Genomic DNA, 23135 nt, shown 5'->3' on the forward strand with positions numbered 1-23135 from the left:
GATGGTGCAGGCTATAATCCCCCTTTCTCCATCCAGCCCTTTGCAAGCATCAACTCCTCCTGTTGGGCTGCTTGCTTCCTGCAGGCCCTCCAGTCGTGTACCTACCCTGCGAGGACACTGCACATCCCAGAGCTCGTGGACAGAAACCCTCATTGTGAAAAAGAAAAACTAAGCCTCTGTCTGAAATGAAAAAAATAGCCTGCATTCTGGTTATTGAAGAACATTGCGATAATCTGATCTTCCTTGAAGCCATGTTGGTTCAAGCAGCACTTCATAAATTGTTTCTTAATCTGAATTTTTAGAAGGAAATGCACGTAAGCCTTCCAACTTGGCTTAGCTCTGGCTCTCTGGGCTGCCAGAACACTTTTCCTCTCTGAAAAAATAGCTAAGCTTCTGTTAAACACTGCATCAGTAGTAAAATAATTCTGCTGCCCAAAATGAACACTGGGGAATTAAAGTTCCTGTGTTGAAACTCCACTTGTTTTCTCACAAAGTCCACTCCAGAACTTTTATCATAATAGTTCTCGTACACACTAAAATTTCTTCTTCTTGCCCTCACTGGGAACACACTTGTTTAATATTCTTCTGTAAAATAAAGCTAACACGAACACATACAGGCAGTAGTGCTTTTGTTAGTGCTTTTTTTTTTTTTTTTTTTTTGAAACCAAATGCTCCTAGGGCCCAGCACCCTGCTTTATTCAGCCTGCTCTCAGATGCAGACAGACAGACTTGCCTCAGGCTCCCTAAGGCACTGACACCCAGTGCAGGAGATGGTGAACCTGGCCGAGTCCTGCACAGCAAAGAGTGATGCCCACAGGGAACCTTGGGCCAGCCTGAGTTATTTCTATTCTAAGCATGTGGATTCAACAAATTCAAGATCTATTTCTCCGCAGACAACTTGGTTTAAAATGAGCTTATTTGTCAATTGTTTTCAAAGCAGTTTTTCTTCTAATATCCATTTGGCAAAGCTCAACACGAATCAAAATGAGAAATGCATATACATGTTAATCCAAACCTACTTTGTAGTGCTTCCAGAGACTATGCCATGGAATAAAGGATCCTTCTCAGATAACTAGGCAGGAAAAAAAGCAACGGATTTATACAGCTGTGCTTCTCTTAATTCTACCTCAAATATTTACACCACCGTGGCTAAGTTGATGAATAAAATGGAAAAGCAAGTCAAGAAGTTAAAAACAGTCAAATAATTAAACAGTAGCTGCCTAAGGAATCAAAATTTACCGTAAAGCAATAAATAAATATTTCTTCAACCTGAGGTTCGCCAGCATCTTAATTTGGAGCTCGAGCTCCCAAAGCATTTTTCTTTTTCTTTCAGTCCCACCATCCCTCCCCCGCAAATTGTGCCTGTACACTTGAAACCACAGTTCTCCGTTCAAAGAAAATGGACAGCATTCACTGTAGCCACGTCTACCCTGTATACACACTGAATAACTGCAACTGCAGGGCCAGGCACCATTAGGTAACGCTGGCACCAACTTGCTTTGTGGCTTTCAGCTGTTTAACGAAGAAATGAGCAGTGATCAGCCTAAACATAGGTATTTGAACAGAGACAGACTCCCATCAGTTACAGCCAGAAGGCTGTCTGTAGGATCTTTAGCAGAAGACAAACATCTCCTGCTTTATACCCACTGAATGGCATTCTTTTTTCCTCCAGATTCAAGAAACATGCAGCCACTGAATACATCTTCCCAGAGACTTTGCTGTACGTATAGCTTAAAAGCAAACTCCACATTTTCTACAGCAGCAGCTAGGGGTTAAGATCTCACCCATTTCAGCTGCAGCACTGCCCTTTCCAAAGTGGCCTTTAACCTTACTGACCTCCTGGAACACCTGGCTGTTGCCAACTGTGTAACTGTAATATTACACCTTTGTTACAATAATCATTACTGCTACTGTTCAAACTAGAACACTTGAAGGGAGGCAATACTTTTATTAGAATGTTCCTAAGGAAACAAATAAAGGGCCACCACCTAAACTGGCAGGCCAACTGTACAGAAGCACAACACCAATGTTAGGTGACTGGCAAAGGGAAGAATGTGAAAATGCAACCACCAAGTCTTCAACTTGGTGAACAACTTTTTGAAAATACTGGATTAGGATCAATACATCTTCTATTCCATCTTGTCTCTTACTCATACATTAACTAAGTAGATTAAGCTTTTGTAATGCTGTAATGGGATGGAAGGTGCCGCAGTAATAGCAGGGTGGCAAAGTCTTTGGCAACAGCAAATGACAACAAGCCCAAATGCAGCAGCCACAGATGCAGAAATGAAGGAAAAGAGCTGCTTACCTTTGGAAGGCCTCAGGTAGGCAGGGACATCCAGCAAGATACTCTTGCCTCCACTGCCAACCCTTAAATGAGGTCTGGGAAGGGGTGGATCCTGGCTCCAGCCCTTCTGGTCACTCAAGAACATTGCATGCACCTGAGCTCCCCTGGCTTGGCCCTGCCTTCCCACCAGGTGCTCAGTCACTGCTTCAAGCCCTGACTTAGCATTTCCACTACAGCTTTAAAATACCAGTAAAGTCCCTAACACAGCGGGACCTGAGAAGACACCTTTGTGTCTCATACTGGTATTGAAACTACAAGCACAAATAATTTCCAGTATTTCTGAAGTTAACATCATTCAGATTTTTGGTCTTTTGTCTCCGGGCTAATTGTTATAACCCCATCTGTATGCAGCTACCTGCTTTCATCAAAACGCAGCACAACATAAAAGATACAGGATGAGACTTCGCAATGCTGACACTGACTTTATTGCTTAACTCATCTTTATGGCAATTCTTTTTTCTTAAGAGCCAAGACTCCCCAATAATTAGACAGCTAACTAGCTCTTCTGAAACAACTTGCTTTTATTGCTGTTTTACTGCATTTATCACATTATCTTTCCTCTGTGCATAAAGTACTTACCTCACAAATTATTTCCTCAGCTCACCACTTGAGAAAATATCATTTTAAAAACAGTATTCATTCAACAGCTGCTTACAGTACGCAGCCTTCCCTAAATCACAGATGTCAGTAGTCTGCACTGCATCTGTTTTACAAGAGCAACAAACTGGAAGCTCTCTCATACTTTCCAAAACCCATTAGTAACATATCCATGTCCAGACTGAGAGGTACATACCCATTATTACAATGAAAGCCTTACTAGCATAGTTTTGCATTTTCATCGACGCTGGCATCCTCAATATGGAAAACCCAATGAAGACTTTACACTTTTCCTTTAAGGCAAGACTGAAAACAGTAAGAATAAGGAAACGGCCAATAAAGTAGAGACAGGTGTAAGGAGTCAAAGGTACTTTTCTGCCAAGGTACCTAAGTTTTTGGCAAGTCAACCTACTTCCACAACCTCCAGCAAGAACGATCAGCATTCCAACAAGCAAGCAGTAGTGCAAGATCAGATGAACTTGCCCAAAGATCTGAACATCAGCTAGGATGCACACCTGCATGCAGAAACGTTATTGAAAAAGAGCTGGAATGAATTACAACCTTGCTTAAGGGTTGTACACTGACTACTGGAAATTCTGTGAACTGTTAAAAATGCTTTGAGACACTTCACATCTATTTACAGCAAGCAAAACCTGAAATGTACTATGAAGGCTGCTCTGAAAGTAATGCCTCCTATTTGTTTCCATGGAAACTACAATAGATACAAAGAGCACAATAGCACTATTTGATAGAGCAAATTCTCAGCCACAAAACACTGTTTTTCAATGTAGACACCACCATTAGCTATGCATTTTCACCAGCAATGAACAAGAGCCTGCATGCCGTGCTCATCAAAACCTGCACCAGCAGAGGTGTCCCACTGTCACTGTCATCACTCCTGAAATGCAGCACCCACCCCTCACTGTCCTCACCTCCACTCTTTGGTCTCATTAACATTTAACGAGCATCAATGAATGTCAGCGGGCATCATTTTTTTCCACATGGAAGAATTCAATACTGGCAGCAAGGTTCAACCTCTACTGGCGCACCACCAACATAATAAAATAGGAGGCATCGCTTTGAGAGCAGCCCTTGTAGATACTTTACAAGGCAGAAGATTGATAAAGACACAGTTTATCTGGGGGAAATTAAGAAAAGAAGAAAATACCACACTGTATAAATGAAAACTGCAATTGGAATCCTATCCACTTTGAGGCAGTATATGAAAACAGTAAACATAATGGATTTCAATAAAGATTTTCATAAAGATTTTTTTACCTAAATAAGATTTATATATAGGTAATATTTAGAATATCCATGAAAGTTACATGTTTCTGTAAAGGAAGGGTCCAAAGGGTCCAAAGACCAAAAGGGTCTAGGGCAGAGCAAAGCACCTCTACATTTTGATCAAGTTAGCGATAGCAATTCTGCACAGACCAGGTCATCTACTGTTACTCAACAGCACCCACCACTGGCTACACACCAGAGCTGTTCAAAGGAACCTGGAGCCGTTCTGGCCTGCATCCATCACTCACTTGAACTGAAGAACCCAATGGCTCTGGCTCTGCAGGATATCCAACTGATATTTCTGTACCATTGCACTCAAAAGAAAAACACGCTATTCATGCAAGGATTTGCAAAGTTGAAGGCATACCAAGTAGTCCAGAAATTACTTCACCTTCTTTGTATATAGAAGGTAAAATCCAATTACCCACCTTTGACTACATTGTGAATGCATTACAGACTCAAGTCCAAGAAGGACTGGAAGAGAGATGATATTCATGTGTTGCAAGAGCTTGTTTTAGAGATAACACAAGCACTACAAGAAGGCACCAAGTAGAACGTATGAAGTTCTGTGTTTACCCCCACTAAGAATGTCTATAAGTAACAAAACAGGCTCATGCTTTACTTCATTGTTGAGCTTAAAAATTTTCATACTGCTGAAGAAATTAATCCAGAGAATCTACAATCCTGAATCGCAGCCACCGGGTGTCCAACAGGACTACCACAAAAGCTATCTTGCCAGAGAAGAGTTTGAAATGCTTAAACACCATCTAGACAACCCACATGCAAGCCAGTCATGTTTTTCTTTGGAAAGTGTAAGAATTACTACAATCCCAACTAGGGTGGGCAAAGATTATAAGCGGTTTTTATTGTATCATTTCTTATTTTAACATAGGACCTGTCTGTAATAAAAAGAGTGAAAATTTCTAGTCTAGCTAAATGCCATCAAAAATTGTTACTAACTTCAGCTAGGATGTGTGTGCACCATTTGCCAGCATCTGCAACTGACTGAGCAATAAAACCAGGAATCTCTAACTTCATTACCCAATTTGCATACACTAACAAACCATCAAAGGGTTTAAATAAAATGCCTCCAGAAAAAAACAAGCACAGATCAAGTATATCCTAGCAACCAAAATACATGTCAGAATCAAGCTGCAGCACACAGAATTAGGAATCTCTCATCTACGCTGCATACAACAGTGAGAAAAAATGCCTGGAGAGCACAGCCCCCAAAAACTACACAATGTGAACCAGAATCTGGATCCTGCACTGCTCTTTGTTGTCTATTTCTGAAACCAAAGGATGAAGGAAGTTACTCACACAACATACAGGATCTCCTGTAGGGTAGAGAAAGCTACCAAAATTAAAAAAATAACCCTACAAATGAACAAGAATTACTTAAATTGCTTACTGCATATTCTTCTGGTGTAACCTTCAGAACATCAAATACCACTGCATCAAAGCTCTTCTTCAGTTCAACTGAACCTTTGTCACTCAGGGATTCGGAACTGCTGCTCTTCTGCAGGAACAAACAAAAACACTGATGATATTTTGGTTACCTTGTCTTTTGTGTTTTTACATTGCCATGAGCAAAATCTCTTTTTAAACACTACTGTCGCATTTTTTTTTTCCTGTTGGGTAAATTAACAATTAAAGAAGCCACAGAACTTGCTTTCTCCTGACAAAAATCACTACAGTCAGAGACTCGCAAATTGGCTCCAGTGGACTTCAAAGGTGGTCCTCAACACACAAACCTTCTATTTCAAGGTGTAAATAAATTCCAGTGTTTCACTGGGAGAACAGTTAATAAGAATCAAAATCTGAATTTCAAATAAACAACAAATCACTGAAGGAGAAAAAAAAAAAAAGACAGTTCGTCCCCAAAGACTAGTTAACAAAGAACAGTATCAATCTCTCAGGAACTCTACAACTCCCAAAAATTGCACTGTGAGCTACATTACATGTTTGCATTTAAGACTCTTATGATGAGCAATTATGTACTACTTTTAACAATTACAATTTGGAAGAGATAGAGATATAGATGCAAATCTAGATTCTGTTCAGTTATCACACTTTTTTCCCCCATGGAGGTTCAGATGTCACATCCAGATGCACCCTTCTTGGACATCTATTTCAGAGATGCATGCATACAGCAAGCCGTCACTTTACTGCCCACACTTCCCTCTGAACACCTGAAAGTCTAAGCATGTTTTTTATTTAGTTTCTTCTCACTTTAAGAAAGCTGGTGTAAAGCAAGCTCTTGATTAAAAAAGGAAGAAATAAGATGTGACATGGACAAAAGCATCATGAGGGAGCACACTTATTACAGTCAACAACCATATTAGCCTTTAATGCTTCTTCAGCAATGCTTGCTTTAAGCACAGTGTAATATCTGCAAGTTTCAAGAATAGCAGAGCCTCAACCTAAGTGCTATCAGAGCTCCCACGTCAGCTTTGCTTATGCACTGGAGGCTTTTAAGAGAGAGAAACCTGGCAATGATGCAACGAGCACTCACAATCTCAATGGAACCTCCAACTCTGCTGTGGCAAAGCACACTGAACACAAACCAAGACCTACCTAGTTTTAAGTTGGAGATCGATGTAGCCTTGAGCACTAACCACTCCTAGGAAGTTGAAAAGACTTTGACCCACATATTGAAGGCACTTTCTGGCAGACCTTGTAATTTTCATGCTAACGTTGTACATTTCATGTACATGGATACAGGTCATATACATAACAAATATCAGCGAGAGTTTTTGCCAGCCACAGAGGCCGAACTTCACTGCCCTTTCAGTGACACCCTGTGTCATATACATTGATCCTAGGGCAGGAGGGGAGATAGCATAGCATCACTGATGCAGGTAAACAGTTATCCTGCTCTCATCTCTTTTCCTCAGAACCTAACAAGGCAGGATTTTATGGCTGTGCGACGTATTTTGCTTTCAGCTTCTCACTCACAACAAGAACATTTGAACTCTTGGACAATTCAGCAAACTGAAATCAACTCTTCCCCACTTTTAAGCATTTTTGTTGCTAAGACAAACACTGACTATACACGTTCACTTCATGTCCAATTCAGTTAGCTTCATCCGACAGTGCCATCTCCCTGAAAACACCTGACTTAGGGAACACCAAAAACTCAGGCATGCATTTTCAGTAACAAACATACTATGCTTTCAGAAATATGTCACTTCCAAGATCTTTCTCCTCCCACTTTGTCAAAAAAAAAAATCTTAAAAATCCAACAAAAAACTTGCTGAGAACAGATTTATGAGAGAATGGTACTTACCACATTCTCAAGCACAAAGTATTTTAAACAAATTTTAGATTTTACTCAATTTCATCAGACATAACCTACAAAATCAGACCCTAAACATATAAAATGATCCTACTAAGTAAAATAAGAGCTCTCCTCTAAGAAAGGCCATCAGTTACGTACCAATAAATGGTCAAACAATACCTAACAGGATTACAGTGTTTTTGAAGTTTTTGGACATGATTTGATTCTTTTTGACCACACAACATTTCTCCTTTCACCTTGTTTGTGGTGCTTCCCATACGTGCATGCAAACTGCACAGAATACATGCAGCCCTGCTATTAAAACAGATGAGTAAATATACATACAAAATTAACATTTTTAAGGTTCAAATATTTATTCAAGGAATCAACTCTTGTCAGGACTTTGTAGCTCTCATTGCTAGTGACCTTGTAGTGTTCTTGAGGACCATGTCATTTAAATCAAGTGAAAAAAATGAAATCTACTGCTGTAAAAATGTGTTTTGTAATTTGACAACAGCCCTGACAATGAAGTATGCATCAGCAATAAAGTAACTGTCCTCCCTAAGCAGAAAGCTTAGGTTCTTATTGAACGTCTGTACACTCCAATGCATGTATTCAGTCACTCCAAAGAGAAACAGCGCATCTGGAAAGATCACTCAAAACAGACTGAGGGCAGATCTTAATATCACTTCAGCCCAAGGCACTTTAAAAAAAAAGCTTACAAAAGGAGTGATTTGCAAGAATTAAAAAAAAAAAAACAAAAAAAACCCAGGTCTTGCAAGCCCTCTATCAGTGCTAAGAATTTATGAAGCAGTCACAACTCTCAGCAAAAAGAACCTCCAGGTTCTCGTACTGACTCCATTCCCCAGTCTCAATGAGCAGACGCTAAATGGAAAGCTACACTAACTTCAAAGTAGGAGAAAGAAGTGTCAGACTGCCCCTACACACACACTACTGCCTATCAAAGCCAAGAACATTTCCCATAGGCCTTACCAACCTAGCTTCATGCACTAGGAGTGTCTATTATTGTTAATATTTTAAAACAAAAGCTTCCTTGTCTAGACGTGAAGGAAGAGAACACAGAGAAGGCAGTTACTGGCTATGGCAAGGTTGTCAATGCTGGTTGATGCTTTCTGTCAACATACAGAAGTCAGCGGTGTAAGTTATTCACATCTAAACTGGGGTATATAAAACCAACACATCCATCTAAACAAGAGCTTCCTGTGCCAGACCTGTTGAAATACAAAATAATTTTTTGGTGAATTAAAAAAAAAAAACAAACAACCTTAGTATTTATGGTATTAAGTAACCACAGAGTTTTGTAATCCTTACCTCTGAAGCAGTAGCTGCGATATTAACACTGCTTGACTGTCCGTTCATTAGGTCCATACTGCCCAGAACATTGATCTCCAGCCCTACATTTACAGCAGAAGGATCATCTCCAAGGCAACTGAATGATCATTCCTACAAAGAGCAAAAAGTCAGTTAGAAACTACGTTGCTCAAGCATTTTAAACAAGATTCAGCATTGAAGAAAATCTGTAACAAAACCAGAAGTACTTCCAAAATGGCTATAGCACACTGAGGTCCAAACCTTAGGCTCAAACACATATTCTAAAATGACCCACTTAATCTCTAAGAGAAACAACTGAAGGTTCCATTGCAATCAGTTATTCACTGCCAGCGTAGACTTTCACAGCCTTTTCTGCATACCAGCTATCAATATGCAAATGTAAATTTACCCTAACGAAGCTCAGCCTGCAGCATTGTTCGTGTGCTATTCTTTTCCTTTGATTACCAACTTAAAGTATACGTTATCTATATGAGATGTTTACTATACAATTTCTTGTAAGAAACTATCCAATAACTTCCTAGGAAATTATAGGATAACTTATATATCTCATATATACCCATTCACCAGCTTCAACTGAAAACTATCCCATTAGAAGCAACTTAAGAGTACAAGTGGAATTTGCCTTTTTCACCACAAGAAACTCTTATTATCATCCAGAAAAAAAAATAAATAAACAAGCAAAACCAAAAAAATACCAGAAGACAGGAAAGAAAATTCCACTCACTACTTTTTGATGCATTCTCGCAAGGATTGCATTTATGTTTAGCTTTCATTTCTACAGAGGAAAGGCTGTGACAAAAAATGGAAGCTTTCGGCATCCGCTACAAAAAGAGCACGACTGCCCAATATATAAGTGTAACAGAGTAAAAATTGGTTTGGGCTTATATTTCATGAGATACTAGTGCCCTCTAGCGTGAAAAAGATTTATAAATCACTCTTCATAGGTGCAGGTTCATAACAAACACGACTGCTCCTCAATATATAATTTATGGAGTCCACTTGAGGTTTGTAGTTTGACTCAGAACTGTTACACAGGTTGCAAACAAATGGCAACGACAGGTAGCTGAATAATATCAAATGACAACATCACTGCATCAAATATTTAAGACCTCTACAGTAACGAAACAAAGAAAATAAAGTCATCTGTAAAGCCCTGTCTCCAAGTAAGCTAGAAGAGGTATGCCACGGTAACAAGCCTGAAAGGCAAGAAACTGCACTATTGAAATAATAAAATACCCTCAAAAAAGCAATAACTTTAAAATGTCATTGTAAGACTGCAATACACAAAGGAGGTCAGCTGAAACAGAGAACCACACAGTGAATTGCAGCCACACACTCCAGCCACTGGCTATTTCTGGGCAGTAACAGCCCTCAGCTGACCTGCGTGGTACTACACTTCAGAACAGCCATTCACAAGCTGGGGTTTTGAGGTTTTGTTTTTTTAAGAAACATCGATGGGATTATCTGTCACAACATGGAAAACACTCCACTCCGCCTTAACGTTACGTTCCCAGCCCATAGACTGTATTTAAGATTATGTTTCGTCCACTAAAGATAGCCCCTAAAAGCAAAGTGTAGTGAAGTGCATTACACTAACAGTCTATGCAAAAAGGAAAAACCCACCTCCTGTTTGACTTATAACTCTGTTTTTGTCACTGTCATCCTGCCCTATCCCACCTTTCAGATTGCCTCACTTCTCTCTTGTTCTTCACTGAGGGTAGGGAGTAACAAAACAAAGAACTAGGGGAGGAGAAGAGTTTCTGGTAACCAAAAGTGAAAATGAAGTTTTGTTTGTATGCTCCATGGAGGGAACCGGAGGGTGCTGCTTGCTTTAGTTACAGCATAGCATAATTGGTACTTTCAAAGAAATTACGCATATTATAGAAGCCTGTGGAGTTGGCAGAGCAATCTCAGATGAGAGAACCAATTCCACTATTAGCAATAAGGTTGAAGCCCAGTTTCCTGATAATTAATCTCACACAACCCATACACACTAAGATAAGCTCTAGCAGCCTTGCTCCCACCACCCCCCATTTCCTAGTGCTGCATCTCAAGCCTTATCCCTGCTTCCTTAACACACCACCTCCAGATTCCTACCTGCATCCCAGGCTACAGCCAGATTTGCATGCACCTGTCCATTCCAAGTGCCAGATGGAAAAGCTCTCACCGCTGTGCTGAAGGAACACTGCACAAGCTCGTTCACTTAACAGCAGGATGAACAGAATAGATAAACATGAAAACTAGGCAAGAGACTTTACACTGCACAGCTAGAGCGTAGAGAAGGTGCACAGTGATCCAGGTTTTTCTTTTCTAACCAGTTACCATGTTGGAACTTGTAGGATTGCCCCAGCTATCCCACGCCAGGTCAGATAGTACGGGCTACAATCCACTCTCCATCCAGAGCAGGAGGTAGGAACAGAAAGCATACCTAGTGCACAGACTGATCACGGAGCTCCAGAACAAGTCACAGCAACAATTTTTATCAGTGTCTCATTCAAGGCAAACAAAAAGACATCCTGCCCTTGAAATAATTAAGTATTTTCCTTGCTATCCTACCCTTCTGCTTAACACTACAGTAAGCAGTGAACAGCAACATCACAAAGTGATTCAGTGTGAAACGACGTACCACGCTGCAGAGGTGAATCACACATCAGTTTTCAGTGCGTACCCAGTATATCCATTTACAAAAAATGAATTACATTGAGTAATTTGAACTTCCAATACTTGTTCTCTTCAATTTAATAAATGCCTCTGTGCTCAGAAATGCATTAAGTGGGGATCTGAAAGATTTATATGCAGCATGAAACACTTAGAGATGCATTTAGCCAGTTTAAAGCCTGGGCTATTTGACACCCTGCACCATCTCATCCCACCTATTCATGCCACACACACCATATTTTAAAAAGCAACCCCAAAATACTGAAGATTTGTCATATCCAAAGAAGGAAAACGTCTACACTAAGCAGGGACTGCCACCTTCAGCAAGACTCAGTTTTTCTGTAGACTCACCCAAGGCAGCATTTGGTGATCGCTCATTACAGTAAGGTGCCTAACAAGATGCCTAACCTCAAGTCCCTTCCAGTGTATCCAAGAGATACATCTAGAAAATATAAACTAGAAAACATGCTGTCCAAACAATGCTTGAGAAGACAAATCTAACATTACATTAAAAAATTGTCTGCTAAGGTCAACATCTAGAACAGCATGACAGCTCTGAGGAAGCATATCCACGTGGCAATGTAATGAGTAACTCAACAGTCATGATGACCAACATCCTTTTTGTTATTATTCATAATGGCAGCACAAAATGTCATTGTTTTGTTTGCAGATTCCCATGAAGGAAGACGAAATGCCCTGCATGGCTTATGATCAACTATGAACGTGATGCTGCTACCAAGGACTCAGAGGACCAAAGCACTTCAGAACCCAGTGACCTGTTCAAGACACGATCAACCTAAGCTCCTGATCTCGTGGAAACTCTCAGTGGTATTTTGATGCAGAACAGAAAAAAAGCTAGTTCTTTCTAAACAAGGAACAGAAAAATATTGGGCTTCACTGTCTTCAATCCCCTATGCACATAGTACAGCCCAGCTAGATTTAAGTATTCCATACCATGCCCTCAAGACGCTTTGATGAAATCCTGTGGCCACTGATCGAATTCTAATTGCGGAGCTGAGCCCTTACATTCTTAGTTATAACTGTATTTTTTCCAATATAGCTTGGCACTTCTTAAAGTAACATTCATTTTTAGCACTGAACACAAGACAGAAGCTTTAATGAAACAACCTCAAGTTTTTAAGCAGCTTTCACATCCACCTCACATGTGCAAAGTCAGGTCTTTCTGAAGCCTGAAGTACTTTGTGGAACTGCTTCTGCATTTGGGATGTCTCACTGCCCATTTGTCTAGAATGTGCTAAACACAAAACAAGTCAATTAATCTCTACTTCCTTCTTACCATACATAGCTACAAGTGCCTCCATCGCAACTACTCACTCTGCACACCAATCTCTATTTTACATGAAGAACACCTAGAAGCTCTTGTTGTTTTGGGTGTTGGGTTCCTCTGCATTCCCCGATTCCCATTAAGTGATTCGAAACTAAAATCTGCTAAAAGGTCACAAACAGTACAACCAACATAAATCCAACAACGCTAAAAACATGGAACAATTAAAATATTGCTATTTTAATGCACTCTCTGGACAGTTTTCCCTTGATCTTCATAACATACATATTTGTGAAATACCTTTCAGTCCTTTTGTAAGACAAATACGGATCATAGTTTCCATAAGATCACCATAGAGATGTTGTGACTCACTCAGGTAATGCGCTGCATCTTGAACAGGAAGCAGTACGAAGAATCCTGCTGACTCAACCCAGCTCAGCACAAATGCCTGACGTGCGGGGGCACCTCCTGCTAGTCCGTACCAAGGTGGCAGGTGGAGGTTCTGGACGTTCTGCTTCATGGCAGCACTGCCTGACAACAGCTGCCTGCAAGCTGCCATACACCCAAATTAACTCTACCTGCAAGTGGTTCAAGTCAGCCTGGGGGCACGCAGGAGCCAAGGAAGTACAAAGTACACTGGCACACAAGCATGTTGGTTGCCACAGGACACCAGAATTGGCACCAGCTGCCAGCAGGGTGAAGGCTGGTCATACTGCTTTTCCTTGCAATTTGGTGCACGTGCACCTCAGCACGCCTAGAAGACCTGCGTATGTAAGGACCATGGTTAGTGAAGGAACATTCTATCTAACAGTAAATTATTTGCTAGGCTGTATGTTGTCTGCCCTGTAACAAGAAAGATTCTGGAAGCAGCAAAAGCCTGCACTGTGATAATGACAGTCACAGAATCACAGAATGGCTTGGATTGGAAGTCCCTTAAACACGTGTTTTAATTCTGTTTACAGCAAGCACGATACTATTAAGAGGCAGTACAACATATGAAAGCTGCTAAGCAGAAACATTCATAACAGAGGTGAAATAAAAGCTCAAGCAACTTAATATAACCCCATGCTCCTGGAAGAAATTTTCACTGAAATACTCAAATCCCAGACCTAAAACTTCGCTTACTAATACGTCTCCTGTCAGACATATGAATCTTGGCAAAGCATTTGATAAGCTGACACAGCTGGCAAGGAGTAAGATAAGAGACCCCAGTAGAAGACATGCAAGCGGATAACAACATGACAAAATCTGAGATACAGAGCATAACTTTGAAGATAATATTAGACTAGGAAGAGATTACTAACAGCTATCAAATATGCAACACCAGTAACAAGTATTAGTAGAATGATATAACATTGGGAAATAGAGGAAAGCAGCATAATACAGGAAGAATAAAGCCACCTGGTGGGTAAGAAAATGAAAAATGAAATTCAATCATTACAGGATAATCTCAGTAAAATATCTGCTACGAGTCTCAGCATATCATTTGAGAATGACTAATGCAAGCATTAGGTTAGTCAAATAGTACTGCCAGTATATTTCATGAGACTGACTGCTGTCCTCTATGCAGTTCTGGTCACTCAGCTTCTAAAAGATTTGAGCTCAAATACATGATGCAGGGAAGGGGCTCCACACTGATAGAAAATTCCATTAGAGAAGAAGATTCCATTAGAGAAGAGGAAACGGAGGCCTCAGCTTGTTTATGCTAACAAAACTGAACCCTGCAAGAGGATACACTTGCTATGCATAAATAACAGGTGGATAAAGCAGAAAAGCGTGAATAAAATGTAAATTTAGGCTTAAAATCAGAATAAAACAGTCAGGTTCTTGAAAGAGTGTCTGGAAAACAGTACTAGAAGAGGGAAAAAAAAACCCCACAGCTGTTTAAGTTGATATGAGCCTCCTTCCTGAAAGAAACTGTGCGATACAGCACCTGCAAGAAGAGTACAGCTCAACCAGTAGCAGACTCCTTTCTTCTGTGGTTCAGCTGGGCCTGCTGCAAACTCAAAGCACCTCCACCCTCCTCATGTAACTCAGCTGCTGCAAGCTATGTCACACACGCACTCTTTCCCTAAGCAGCTGTTGCACAACAGTCAGGGCAGTATCAGCTGTTTAAGCTCCATCACGGATGAAATAAAAATCTACAGAACAGCAACAAATAGAAAAAAAATATTTTTATTAGGTTTTACAATTAAGTTTTACATACAAAATGATGCTTTATTCAAATATGGTCCTTAACTTAGATTCCCCTCTCACACCCTACGAAGGGCTTTACCCTTTGGACAAGCAAACAAGTGAAATTCTCGTTTTTTAAGCAAATACTATCTACAGAGTGTTTTCACCATCATGTGTGTGCTTGCATTCTGGACAACAAAATCATCATTTAGCTCTAGAAAAAAAACCCAAAGACATAAAAAGAAAGAAGAAACATGAAGGTAATACACAGTAAGGTGCTGTCTCATTCATATCTTAGGCAGTTTACAACTACCAAGATTACTTCTTTGTGGTGCTCCAGTAGTCAATGCTCTTCTCTTTCACTCTCAGCTGGTAACACTCCATAGCTTCAATTTTCTCAGGTGGGATAAAGAAAAAAAAGCACTTCACAAATCCAGGAGAATATCACTCTTCTGGACTAACCGCTCATTTACCAAATTACAGTGCAAAAAAATCAAACTATGAGTTCTGCCTACAATAAACTTCAAACAACGATGAAGTTCAGCTCAAAATCGAAGTTTTCTAAGAGGAAGTTCTGCACAAATAGGAGATTCTTACTGTTCTAACCTCTGTCATTTAAAAGCTGCCCACACCCAGCAGAGGTGACAGACTCACAGCCAGGAGGTAACCGGTAGATACCGTAGCATAAGGCAACACATTCTTGCACTAGCACTGGTAAACAGCTGCCAGCAACAGCAGATCCTGGTGCTCCCACAATGCAGGCATGAGCTGAGCAGAAGGAAAGAATCATCACAAGCAAAAAGTAGGCCAAAATCCTGATCACTTGTTCCGCATGCTGTTCAAGTTCAGCTTGAATACAAAAATGTACATCCCGTAGAGTCAGGAAATTTTAAGGCAAAACAAGTTCCCTAATAACTTCACTGCACAAGAACTTAAGAAGTCTGTGTTCAAAAATTACCAGGTTCCTCAAGTCTTTTTTTTCCAGAGACCACCTAGTAGCCTCTGTTCCATTTTGTAGGTCTTCAGGAAGGACAGTGCATAAAGGAGTGTTTTATTCCTTTTTGCCCGGCTACTATTTTATAGCTGCTGTCAGAACAGCCTAACATCTGAAGTCATGATGCACAGTATGTTTTCCTCACACACTCAAGAACGCCAGCATTGGGGAACCAACTAACGTAAGCACAGAAAGCACAACAAGCAGATCAAGGTTTCACCTTCTTCCATCTCCCTCTCCAGAATCCAAGCCTACTGATAGCCTACCCTGTTTCATAAGCACTTCTTCAAACGTTTAAAGAAGAAATTCAGGCTTGTTCATTCAGGAACCAGAGGAGAATCCCCAAACAAAAAAGGAGAAATCATACCCTGAAGACATTTTTGAAAGATAGGAGCTGCTGGCATTTTTTTGCCTGAGTAAGAGGTCCAGAGAGGGCAAAGACAATAAATAGGAGCCATGTAAACTAGAGTCAGATGCTCTCACAAATTACACAGCTCTACATGATGATAACCTCCCCTCAATTAGCTTTTCCAAGCCTCCATAGGGCCCTGTAACTATCTGTTTTGTTTGCAAACAAGCAGAATAGTAAAGTATTGATGACACGCCGATTAACTGGTGTTCAGTCTGCAAAATATTTTTGTTATGCATTAGATACACAGTCACGACATGAGCAGAACCAACAACAGAAGAATACACCCATAGACAACACGCTCTGAACAAAAAAATCATACTTTAAAAACTTGTAACAGCAGTGCACTGAGTGCCCCCAGCATCATTCCAGAACTGTCACCAGCAGCCACTACAACTCACGCACCAGAAGCACATATCAGTGATGAAAAGTGAGACTAAGGACCTAGATGTGGAATATTATATACAACTAAGGATCACATGTACATAAAGAAGACTCACTATTCCATGCGGCTCTTTGAATAAGCTTCTCTAAAACAGTGAGTGCTGCAGGCAAAATTGGCAATAGCCACACGAAAACAATCCAGCCATCCCAGGGCCGGGTTTTTAGCAAGGTAGAGATGACGAAGCACCCAACTGCTGTTGAAGACAAGTTCACAAGTCTGCAAAATTCATGTCTTGGGATCTGCCTCATCTATGCACTACTTGTATGATGGGGTAAGACAGACTACACACTTATAGGAAAGAAGACAAAATTACTTTCGCTGAATATCTTACACTATCACTGATGAGGAAGAAAACACTGCTGAGAGAACAATGTACTGCATTGTCTGTCAAGCTGTTAATAGACAAAGAGGATCATTTTTGGACAAGAAATCCAACACCTCAGCCTGTTTTAGCATTCAGCTTTCAGAGAGATGAGTACTATCCTTACCAGTAACACTCGTGATGACATTTCAACCATTTTCTCTACAACTTTAACATCACGCATCTATGTGGCAATGTGTATTAGCTGCTGTAGAAATGGGGCTAACAGGAAATAATGTGACAGCTTCTCAATTGCCTATGTTTGGTATGACGAACGTTATGTGGAAATATAACAGACATTTGGAGAAGGGAGCTGAACTTTCTGTGCCAGAGAGTTCTTCTGCCTGTGCAGCTATCCCCTGCATTTGTTTATGAAAGTTTGCCAGTTTTTTCCAGCTTCTAGAAGCAAACAATACAAAAATTGTTGCTTATCCAGCCAAGCACACATCTCTTCTGCATTTATCACTCCCCTTGGAAGAACCTCAGCAAACCAAGCAACTGATAAGCAAGCATATAAAGACTCAAACACCAGCCGTTAACATTAAATAGTTTTCTTCACCCGAGAGCAGCCAGTAACTACTGAGTACCAAAGCATCTGCCTGAAAAAAATCAAACATGATACAGAAACTGAGCAAACCCAAGTTAATGCACACACATACGCAGGACTTCAGGAAAGCAAACAGATGTTACTGACTGATAGTGGAAACCAAGCATGTGTTCCTTTCAACTGTTGTGATTTAGAGTAAACACTTTCATGAAGGAGGAATACATATTATTGTGCGCTATCAGACCTTGTCATCAAAACAAATTTACACTAGACTGCAGGAAAATCTCATCTCTTTAGATACTCGAGGCAGATAGGAATTTATTTAGAAACATGAAGTTCTGGTATAACCACCTCATTTCTCGTGCACTAACAACAGCTGAAGCACCAGAAAAAGACTAAAAGCAACTTCAGGTAAATGGAAAGTATAAATGAGAGCCCTGCTGGAGCTATTTCTAAGCCATCTATCTACATTATTGATGAAAGGATTTGCTCTGAAGAATGAATGACATAATAAATACCTACATAGTTTGTAGAACCTGGATAATTGATGTAGAATGCAATGTTTTCCAGAAGGCATCAAAAAGACACTGAGATAAGACAGGCCTTAATTTGAAAAGCAAAGCTGGCAAAGTGCAGGAACCAACTAAGCAGAAATACTTATACATCTCTAACAGTAACGAAGGCAAACCTTAAAATCCCAGCTGCAAAACAGAGGGGAAAAAAAACTGCAGGAGAAAGATAAATAATAGAGGTCTTTACAGCACGTGTGACAACTTTAAACTAAGGAGGTACCATGGAAATCAAATAATTTCTTCAAGTACTTCCTACAGAGGTAGAAGCATGCTATTTTACAAGCCATACTTGAAAGGAATGTAAAAATCATTAGCTGCTACAGGTGCATACATCCTTTTGCTCTACACTGGATTGAATGGAAATATGATCAACGTACAAGGGAAGCAGAACACAAGTCTGGATTCAGTTTGCTGGCATTACAGAAATAAATGCAAAAGATGTATATGTATACACAGGGTGGACTGGTCTGTGTGGTTTGTTAGCCCCTGAAGCAAGAAGGTTCCTACAGTTTAAATACGCTTCTAAATGCACAGTAACTGATAACAGAAGAACAGCATTTGCTGGTCTTTTCAGCACCTAGGAGTCAACTCCAGATCATTTATCCCACACACGAAGACTGCTCCAGCATGCTTGCAATAGCGTATCAAGAAGGATTGTTAGGATTATTCTGCACTGTATGCTCAGTACAGTAAGTTCACCAGTGACACTCCGTCCAAATGCTACTTGGAAATTTGAAATATTCAAGGGGATGATTGGATAATTACTACTCAAATGTACGCTTCAGCTTAAGATAGGCAGCTGTGCCCATTTCTGCCGAATCAATGCATGCATTAAGAACTGATTCAGTTTCAGAGATGAGCAAGCTGAAAACCTGGATCCAGAAGGAATGACAAGACAGACTGCAGACAGTACAACTTTGGTCAAGGTTTGGAGAAGAATGGTGTTTTGAACGGAAATACGCTGTCTTATAGCACATAAAACTTTATTCTTGAGGAAATCATGCTGTTTAAGTAAAAACAAGATTACATACATCTTTATGTTAGTCTTTATAGCTCATAAGAAGTAAGTCTTGGATGCTACAATGCATGAAATTTCATTCCATGAGATGGCAGGGTATCACAATTATGAATACAAACAGCATTCTTGTATGACCATTCTGTGATGTTAACTGCATCTTTTAAAAGCCCAGTCTGACATCCTCCAAAACCAAAAAAAACATCCAAGAAAGAACCCTACTAGGAATCATTACTTCAGTTGCTATCAAAAATGGAAATCTCTGATCTTAGCACACTAATTAGACAATGTTTTGCTTTTCTTTCCAGGATCTTCAAGACCCGCACAGTGCTAAAACAAAGGAATAGTGAAAATCTTGGGGACATCATAACTAGATGAAAGCAAAAATCCTCAGATCCTAAAACATGTACGATGTAAGCTCTTCTATACTCTGGCAACTTGTGGCAGGAAAGCTTGACAGAGCTCTTTCCGAAAACATTTCACACAAATCTTCTTCCTCTCCTTCACCGAGGGGAAATCTCCTGGCCCAGACTAATTAATGGCACTTGTTTTAGTCATAAGCAATGGAAATTAGACACTCTGGAAAAGCAATGAAAGCTAATTCTTGACTTCACCTAAATGAAAGTACATTTCTTGAGATCCAGTCACACACTGTATTGATGATTTAAGAGTCAAACAATAAAAATTAGAAAATTAACAAAGATTTAACCACCCAAAGAAACGCACAGCTTGGACAAGTATTTTTGATATCACAAGATTCACCTGGAACAGGAAGAAAAACAAGGACAATACTACACCTTTGAGAAAAGCTTTCATAGCATTTTAATACTATAACACTTCATGATATCAGTACTCTGAAAGATTCAACTAATACCGCTCACATTTTGGAAAAATGTGAACTGCAAATAGTTTTATGAGAAAAAAATGAAAAAACAAAGCGCAGATGCCTTTTTCTACAGTTCCAAAAATACTTTAATTAAGTTTCAGTTCTGTCTAAAGCCCAGACGATCCATTTTAGGGAAGTCCTCCCCACCTGCAGCCTTTCCTGTTAGTGTGAGTTATCAGCGTCCTGCTCTTCACACAAGCTTGCAATTTGTTCTTCCATTTGGTACCACAAGCAAGTTGCTTTTTACCCGATGGCTGAAAAAGCCAGTAACTTGGTAGCAGTTTGAGCACACTCCATTGTTGAAACTGGTTGCAGGCTCAGCTTGCCAAACTGGGAAGGCTCATTCTCAGCACCTTATCGAAACATAGACGAGAGCCAACCACCTCAAAAGGAATATAGTATCTCACTGAACTACAGCTCAGAAAGCAGCTAGCCACAATAAGGTTTGAGTGGTTTTGGCCGGTAGTGTAGCTTGGACACAGCTCCACCACTTAAAAGCTAAGAGATCATAATAAGTCACACCAACTTATCTTCCATTGCCTCCGAGACCGCAGAGGGAAAACCACCTCAGCAAGAAGAACAGAAACGCAGCCACCAGCTTCAATACAGTATTCACACAGTGATTTGCAAGACAGCTTTGCAATCTCTTTTTTTCCACCAACAGCAGAACAGGGTTTTGCAGCAGCGCTGTGCACGGCACGGCTAATAACCGCGACACCTGACAAAGCTGGCGAGGAGCAGCCAGTAGAGCTGTTCTGCCACGCAGGCTGGCGCATCAGCCTGCTTCCTCACCACTGAGGAACAAAGCAAACTCAGCATCTGTTCACTCTTGGGACCCAGCTGCACGCTCAACCCAGCCCCATTCTTGAAACCATGAGCAGAATTCGCAGATAGCATCTCCAACGGAGGAAAGACTCCTTTCCCAAGATATATTTACTAATTTTGAAGATCCTTACTACAAAGCGTTGGTATTCCACATATTAGAAAAGATACCAACCATGAATTCCCAAACATTACCGCTTTCCTCTGGAAAGCACTTCTATCCATATTAGTAGAGTCATAAATGCAGAGAAAGCCACAAAGAAATACTTGTCAGCTCTTCTACTGCTACGATCATAGCAACACTCCCTGGTGCCCTAGTGAAACAGGATACCCAATTCCATTAATGACGTGGAACGCAACAGGGAAAGGAGACACCAGAGAAAGTGTGAAACCAGCAACAAAAACTTCAGTTGCCGAAGCCCACTGCTTCTGCTCATCTTCCCTCCCTCGCTCCTACAAGCAACATTAGAAGGACACCTGTGACACTCGGTGCCAGTCCAGAAAGCTGACACCTAGAAGCCACACAGACTGCATGACACCCCAAGACAGCAGGAGAAGGCTTTCTTCCTGTTTCCCAAACAGATTTCACTTCTGTAGTCTAGCTTCTTTACTGCTTGGGTCTGTTTGAGCTTAAGATTACCTCTTCATACAAAGAATATGTATGGCCACAGATCATTTCTTTTAGGTCATGAAAATAAGAGCTAGCTTTTTTTCATCTCTCATATAAGAAAAGCTGAAATAGTTAAAGCCTTCAGCTTTTCTACAGTATACTTCTGTTTAAAAAGGAGGGATTTAACAAAAGTTAAATAAGAGTGCAACAGGATAGCAGGACATTTTCCATGTTAGTCACCTGAATTGTTTATCAAACAAGCTTCCCTTTATAGCAATATCACTTAACATTGGCTAAGTACGTTCATCTAATTTAACATAACTACAGCTGAATTATTAGATTGCTGTTATATAAAATCTGTATTAAAAGGCATTTCCATTGTAACAGACTCCACATTTCCCTAAGTTACCCTTTAAACAAGCATTCTAGCCTCAGCAACACTTTCAGTCCCCATCCTTATTGTCTAACAACTAAGCTATAGAATTGAGATCAAGAATTACTCCTCATCAAAACTGCCATCCTCAACTCATGAAGGCAAACATCTCTGCCCCTGCAAGCCTAAACTTGATTTCAAGTTTGCACATTCAAGCTTCGGGCTTATAACAAGCACATGCCATAAGCATACAGCTCTGCCTCCACACCCACAGGCACCTCAGCTTTCTCCCGGGAGCTGATCAAATGGCACAGAAGCACACACCATTTCACTGCACGCAGCCCAGCATTTCTGGGCTTTCTCTAGGTGCCCTGGCATAACGCCATCTAAAATACTTGAAAACTTTGTACTGGATATACAACAAATAATTTGGGAACGTAAGGTAACAAACACACAGGTAGTCCCCTTCTCCCTCTTCCAGTCACACTGCGTTTATTCACAAAATCAGAAGAAATTAAAGCAGTTCTGAGTGTTAAAATGATACCTAGAAATTACTGGGGACCAGCAAAACTGCAGTCCCCGTACACTAGCTCAAACAGATTTAAGTGAATACTTCTTTTAAGAGAAGTTAGATTACCTCCCCTGAAGCATGAACTAGGCCCTAATGAAGAAAACCCTTCCATCACTAAGACAGCAGAAGAGTCAAGATTGACTTTTCAGAAGCATTAAACACAAGCCACAGCATGAAAAGCTGTTTGAGTTCAGTCATTACACAGACCCTATCTGCATTAAGTCAGCCAGCTAATTAAGTACAAGGGCAAGCCATTACATGCAGGCACTGAGGAAACACTTATCTGCAAGTAGGTCCTAAAGCATACTATCTGCTTCTGAATAGATGCCATTCTTCAAAGGTAAAGAAATGCTGCACCTCAAAAGCAGTTTTTCTACTTCAATATCACTTTAATATACCTTCAGCTTTATAAAACATCATACGCCTGGCATCTACTTCAAGTGAAAACAATATTGACTATTTTTTTTGTTTGATCTCCTGACTGCAGTTTGGTTAACATCATTTTCCTCCCTGAATTCCTTTAGATGTATGCTGGGTAGACTACTTGA

The 23135-nt window shown here is 40.3% G+C and overlaps 1 protein-coding gene across 12 annotated transcripts in view; it reads right to left on the reverse strand.

The window, feature by feature from the left end:
• The window catches only part of RALGPS2 (Ral GEF with PH domain and SH3 binding motif 2), a 141216-nt gene that overhangs the window by 86269 nt on the left and 31812 nt on the right, over positions 1 to 23135 (reverse strand). For 4 of the 12 annotated variants that reach the window (XM_021404115.1, XM_021404114.1, XM_021404112.1 and 1 more), the window contains exons 2-3: positions 8844 to 8975; positions 5643 to 5771 (exon numbers count right to left, since the gene is read on the reverse strand). In XM_021404115.1, coding sequence (XP_021259790.1) covers positions 5643 to 5771; positions 8844 to 8900 — 186 coding nt within the window. In that variant the 5' untranslated portion in view covers positions 8901 to 8975. Of the gene's footprint in view, positions 1 to 5642; positions 5772 to 8656; positions 8744 to 8843; positions 8976 to 13107; positions 13260 to 14740; positions 14883 to 23135 lie in introns of those variants that run through there. The other 8 variants (XM_021404119.1, XM_021404110.1, XM_021404120.1 and 5 more) reach the window with 6 other exon arrangements.

Source organism: Numida meleagris, chromosome 7 (assembly GCF_002078875.1).
Source record: "Numida meleagris isolate 19003 breed g44 Domestic line chromosome 7, NumMel1.0, whole genome shotgun sequence".
In the NCBI taxonomy this organism is placed as follows: Eukaryota; Metazoa; Chordata; class Aves; order Galliformes; family Numididae; genus Numida; species Numida meleagris.